Genomic DNA, 6,773 nt, shown 5'->3' on the forward strand with positions numbered 1-6,773 from the left:
TGTTTGCAACCAAGCAGATCTCGGCCCCCATTGACTACCATAGTATTTTTTTCCTACTATTGCAGTCAGTCATGCCCAAGATCTGTTTGGTTAGAAACATTCTTCCAAATAGATTCCTTTGTTTACAGCAAAGGAAAGAAACTCTTACAGGTTTGGAGCTACCTGAAGGCGAGTAAAGAAGAATTTTTTTTTTAGCCGAACTAATCCTTTAAGCAACAAGTATATACCTCACTTCTTGGAGATATCAAGAAGGGCACTGCTCTCTTTCAAATTTTTTATCATGTCTACATTAGGCTGAGCCAGACACCGTGCAAGACAGATATCAGAAATTTTTTGGATGCTTTCTCCCTTTTTAAAGGTTGCTCTCAAAGATTTGTTCTCCTCCGGATTTGCAATTGCCAACTGAGCAATGGGGGCCTGCATGACAATCGTATTTCTGTCAACATTCATTTTGTTGTATGCTTCAGCTTTACTGGAACCACCATTTACCAGTTGTAACACTTTGTGGTAGCGCTTGATGGAGTCTTCAGGGGTTCTTACTGGGGGGAAAGAAAAAAGAAAACTGTTGTACGAGGTTGATACACCAAAGGTGAGTATAAATTGTATTAATAATGAGAATTATTTTGGTGTGTGCTATTGCTTTCAGAACAGACTTCAAGCCAAAATGTGGTTATGACAACTAACTAAATTCTGTTGTAATACAGGTTGCATTGCATGTGCTTCATTAAATACTGTGCAAGGAGCTACTATATAAAATATTTAAAGTATAATGTTCATCGCAAATGCATATTGATATCTAAAATATATATTTTTTCTTCTCACTAGCATTTGGATATTAAACTTGAACAATAAAAATAACTAGCTAGGTTACCAGATTACCTTTAATTTACACAATTTAGCACTTTTATGGTTTCAAAATTTACAGAATTTCTAAAATCAGCAAGTACATCATGAATCCGTCATCTAAACCATGTTTTTGTCTTTTACAAAATCACTACGGTACATTTATCACTAAAATTGTTTATTACGCCTACCTGCGTGACTCATCTTTGACATAAACAGAGAAGCATCACCGGCTACAATGTTCTTCTGCGAGACAGATACAGTTTTGTTTATGAACCGCTACAGCATAAAGTTGACATGGTGTACCTTTGGCCGTCAGTCCATATTGCCATTAACCGTCCATATTGCCATCATGTTTACCTACACGGCTTTGCATGGTTTAACACCACAATACCTGTCTGAACTTTTCACGGTCTACACCCATAGACAAAATCTCCTCTCTTCTGGTTCTGGCTTTTTAATTGTTCCTTCGACGCATTTACGTTTAATGGGTGATCAGGCATGCACTCTTAGTTTTTAAATCTTCACTTAAAACTTATTTTTTCAGGCTAGCATAAAACTAAATATTCTGTTTTTGAGGGGGGTTAATACATCTGTCTCTTAAATTTGTTTTGATGCATGTTTCTATTTTTGGTGTCAATGTATTTAATTTGTATGTTCTTGTAAAGTGCTTTGAGATGCAACTTTTAAAGGCAATATATAAAATAAAGTTCCTTATTATTAACACTTTCTGTGTGTTAATCAGCAGGTGCGTTGAGACATGTTATTCACTTAAAGCCTTGACAATTTTCATTTCTGGATGAACTATACCTTTTAATACTTTTGATAGAATAAACATACCTCTCCTAAAATCAACCCTCGGTTTCTTGGATTTCTTCTTGTTTCTTCGCTTTTTATCCTTTTTCTTCTTTGCTCTTGGTTCAGAATCTGATGAATCTGAAGATTCTGAGGAATCAGAAGATTCATCACTGGACTCTTTCTCCTGTGATGCAGCAGTAGTGGAGGAAGATGCAGTCAGTGCCAGTCCAGGCGAGATAACTGCTTCTTGCCTAAGAAGTGCTATGACAAAGAAAAATACATATAGTTTTGATCTCCACACATTTTTTAAAGACTTTACGTATTTTTTTTAACCACACTTAATTTAAGGAAAACATTTTAAATGTCTCAAACGCAAAAAAGAGGGGTGACCTTTTTGGTCAAAAACCTTCTTAAAACAAAATTCTTTAACAACCTGTCTTTTGACAGGGCATGTAAAATAGTCACCCTAATGGCTCACTGATTACAATTTAGTATAGAGGAATAGGGGCTTTCTCACTAGAGGAATCTTTTACAGTTCCTATAACTATTGGCAGAAGTACCCGCTTTTTGACGTGTTCGCACTGCAGGAAATCAGAATGAATTTAGTTCTACAAAATCTTTTAGCTCCTGCCTCAGAGTAGGGTCTTACCCAGCACAATAGGAACTACCAGTGACAGTACGTGTAGGCTGATTGGCTGAACTAACTCTACGAACATGGAAAACCATGACAGATGGACCTCTGAACTTTTCACGGAGGATAAAATCCAACGCAAGTTTGATAGGACCGGGCGATACATGACTATCTATTTCTGCTCAGCTAGCGACATTCGACATCAACCACACGGCAAAAACTAATACTTTGTCTTATACTGATTACTTTCTTTGTATAACAATTCTAATCTTATAACATATTAGACAGGACTGTTAACTAAAGAGGACTCAGAATAAGTCACAACAAGCATGGCTTGTGTCACTTCAGAGTTCCTACTGGCGGTGTAAATGCAACTAGGAAAATGGCCCTAGGGGATCATTTAGTTCTTAGGGAACCACCCTAAAAGTTGCAACATGACTGGCAGAATTGTTCTTAAAGCAAGTTTGTGACCCTATTACGTACCATCCTCCAATCTTGATCGGAGAAATTTTTTATCATCTGTCAGAGAGTCAACTTTTTCCTGAAGATGAAGAATCTTCTGCTTTTGGATCTCTATTGTCTGTTTTGCTTTGTCAAGAGCAAGCTGTAAAGTGGGTGCACCTTATAAAAGAGAAATAAAAATCTCAAAGCAGAATAACAAAAATGTGGCCAATTGATATAGGCCTAATTCAAGATAATTAATACTCTACACATTAACAGCCACTTTTCTGTGAACGAAATTACACAAATTAAATATCTAAATGAAAATTACAATTATCATTGTCTTATGTAAAGATTACAGGAACAAAAAATATTTCTTGCATCTCAATGTAGAAAAGGCTACAAACAAACCTTCTGTTTCACTGGTTTGCTGTATTGCAGGCTGAAGTCCTGAAAAAACAAAACACCAACTAAACTTAAAATACAGCATTTGAGAATGAGCTTTATTTGAGGAAAGAAACAGGCAGAGCTTAAATAGTTTTAAAGTTGACATGAAACAAGCCATTTTTCACAATACAGAGATGAAGTGGATCGAAATGCCTATGTCAGAAGCCAAATGTTTTCAATCCTCATAATCTGTCATTTCAATTTGTAAAGCCATCCCCAGAGGACTTGAACAATATTGGACGATATGAGCTAAAAAAAATAGATGTGTTTTATCTAGTGTATAATATGATCGCTAGCTGGATACCAAATTTTATACCAAAATACTGTTTGATATCTCAGGCATGGCAAATACCAATGAATTCCTTCCCACATGTATCAGCAATTGTATTAAATTACTTACCTTTCGATGAGTTTGCTGTATTTTCAGTCTGAACATTCTTGCGTGCAGATACAACTAAAGGGGAAGCAAGCATAGTTCAGCATTAAAGAAACACCTGAACACATGTACATAAGCAGGGAACATTGTTAATAGAGAAAGTTTATAAAAAGTGCATCTAGTACAACAACATGAAGCGTATTGGTCATTTACAGCAGTATGATTAAATACATTAAAAAGGGCATGGTTTCACAGACAGGGTTTAGATTAAGCCGTTAGGCCTGATTTCAATTAGGATTTTTAACTATCTTTATAAACGTGCCTTAGAAAACTAACATCAAGTTACTGGTGCAAAACAATTTCTCTGACATATTTTAAGATTTTCAGCGGTTTTCAGTTAAAACAGCTCAAACATGCATTTTAGTCGGAGACTAGGCTTAAGCCTGGTCTGTGAAAACGGGCGAATAAATTAAAAAAAATCTCACTCCAGCCAGGCAACCAAAGTTTGCAAGCCTGACAAAAGTACATCAAACATTATGTTACAGGTTCTTACCATATTCATCTGCGATGTTTTTGCCCGTTTTGTAGTTAATTTTCCTCCCACACCGCGTTGCCTTTCTCTTCTCATCTATCTTGCTCAAATCTGTTGATTGGCGCGAAGCTGAAGTTAATGGCGCGGTTGGCGCCACCCCATCGTCCTCGTCAACTAATGACATCGTTTGGATTTGTATTACTGTATTTCCACCTCTAAACCTTACGTGCAGCTCTGGTGTGTCTTGGATATCTTTACAATTATCCCAGTTTGTATATACTTCCAAATACGGCGCGATACCATAAAGTTTTACTTGGGTTAACATATGTATTATGTTTAAGTTCCCCTGCATGATTGAAGCAGGTTCTTATTGCACCGGAAATAGGCGGGGCAATCTCTGGTGTTTTCCGTGCCACCTGACCGTAGTTTACTTCATTAGCACCAACTCCGGTTAGCAGTACATTCATGAACGTACGAAGTGTGTCGGTCTTGGTGAAGAGTAACAGCAATGTTGCATTCAAAATTATTGCTTTTTGCAATTCAGAAACCCACAACTAAGAGGAAACTCAAGCTCATTAAATGGCTTCAAAGTAAAAAGTTACTAGCAAGGAGAGTAAAGTGCTCAAGATGTGGCCATAATATGAGAATGGAGAGAACTAGAAGACATCTCGACGGTTTTCTTTGGTGAGTTATTAAACAAATTAAGATTTGTTGTCCACATGATATATTGCGGAAAGGATTTCTCGGGGGTGGGGGAGTCTTTCAACAGACTTGTTAGTACACGATCCGTTCCACCTGCACGAACCGTTCTGAGCATGCGCGTTATTACGTATTAGAAAACGTCATGGTTTTCCTACACTATTTGTATCACGCAGGCGATGAAACATTTGACGGCACAACAGGAGGCATATTTTTTGTTTTGTAGGCTAACGTTACATAGTTTAACCGTTCACGGCGAGTGTGTTTTTATGTTTTTAAATGTTGCTTACGTTACCATTAGGCTACTATGTGTTTATGTGGTTGCAAATCCAAAATAATAGTTGTTACATGAACATAGATGATTTTGGTTACATGTGCAATAAAGTATTTTTATCGACTGTAAATCTTCAGTTTTTAAGTATTGTGGTTTAAAACAAGTGATTTTAAACCTTAATCGCAGTCAGCAGCGAAAGACAACTAATTCCTACATATGCGTGAGAGAGCGCTGTGAGAGATTAGAGCGTGTGAGTTTTGAACTGAGTTATATTTTGCACTTTATTGGCCGTGAATTGTTAAATTCTAAATATACATGGGTGTATTTAAACGCACGTGTTACAGTATAATGGACCCTGGCAGCTCTTAAAGCGATGTCAGCTGTCTCACTTTTGTCTGTCATTCATATTTTACATTTTTTATTCATTTTGGCAGACGCTTTTCTCCAAAGCGACTTACAAGTAGTTTTATACAGTGGCACATTACTGCAGAGCAATCAGGGGTAAGGTGCCTTGCTCAAGGAACAAAAGTCTTACTGCTCTTGACTATTGTAGAACATTCTAAATGTGTCCCTGCGTGTTCAAAATTGGAGGGAGGCCAGTCAAAGTAAATCTTGAAGTTTTATTGATCAGAAGATTCAAAAAATACAACAGCTGTTGGGTTGCCTTAGACAAAGTGTCTTTACAGAAAACAACCCCGGAAAACAGTTCCGCATCATATTTATAGTTATTTCACGCCGTCTATCTTCTCTGTGGACCGGTGACGTGTTGCCTGGTATTAGTCCAATCAGCTCTCACCCCATCGTTCTCAGAATGTCTGCAAAACATTAAATGACAACCCACACACCCCAATTCTACCTAGCAACAACATAGTTTAAAAGGTCAGACAATGTAATGTGTGTGTGCATCTTTATGTTTTTCAGTTCCATGCATATATTTTGAGACCTGAACTGTCACTTCCTCTTTCTTTTGCATGTGACACCCACACTTCCTCTCGGAGTACACTCAGTATCAACTCTTAAGTTTTCATGGTTAACTCCAACACATTATTTGAGGTTAAGGGTTATTGTACGCAAGTAATAGAATAATAAAACACTTCTAAAAGTAATGATGCATATAGAATAATACTGCATATGAAGCATATGAATGAATAAAAGTAATAATGCATATGAAACATATTAAATGTAATAGCACTTCTAAAACACATTAAAATCCCCACAGTCCCTCTCTTGACCTTTAAAAAAAGGTCACACATAATTGCATTCATCGTTGTCATCACCCTCATCATCGTCTATCAATTGGTTGTCTGACAAAAGTGGCATACTGTAAGGGAGTGGGGTCAGGTCTCTCTTTTCAATTGCTGCCTACTATGACTCCTGAAATTATTAATAGGATCCCCAACAGCTTCCAGTTTTCCCACAGCTTCATCTCGTAACCCTCTCTAGTACTTTTAAAAGGAACAATAAAAACACTCTTGAATATTGAAATGGTTAAACACACAGTATACTTAATGACAATATGCGATTAAGAAAATATATATATATGGTTAAAATCACACAAAATGTACTTGACTGTAAGGAATAAGTGGTTATACGTTAATGAATATGAGAATATAAAAATCACAACAGCAATAATGACTATGAAAAATAATTGTATAAAATGATTAAAATATTCGTACCCCTTGATTATAATGAGTATATAGTTATCACTATCTGTACTCCTTCGAACACCTGT

The 6,773-nt window shown here is 36.6% G+C and overlaps 1 protein-coding gene across 1 annotated transcript; it reads right to left on the reverse strand.

Annotated features, from left to right (window-relative positions):
* Nucleotides 1-228: 228 nt before the first annotated feature.
* LOC306907054 (uncharacterized protein) lies at nt 229-4,393 on the reverse strand (the record flags this gene model as incomplete). Its single annotated transcript, XM_079478880.1, has 6 exons — nt 229-539; nt 1,684-1,902; nt 2,756-2,893; nt 3,125-3,163; nt 3,561-3,614; nt 4,090-4,393. The coding sequence occupies 6 exons, from the start codon at nt 4,391-4,393 to the stop codon at nt 229-231; spliced, it is 1,065 nt and encodes a 354-aa protein (XP_079335006.1).
* Between the last annotated feature and the right edge of the window lie 2,380 nt (nt 4,394-6,773).

Source organism: Barbatula barbatula (genome assembly GCF_947034865.1).
Source record: "Barbatula barbatula genome assembly, chromosome: 17".
Lineage (NCBI taxonomy): Eukaryota > Metazoa > Chordata > Actinopteri > Cypriniformes > Nemacheilidae > Barbatula > Barbatula barbatula.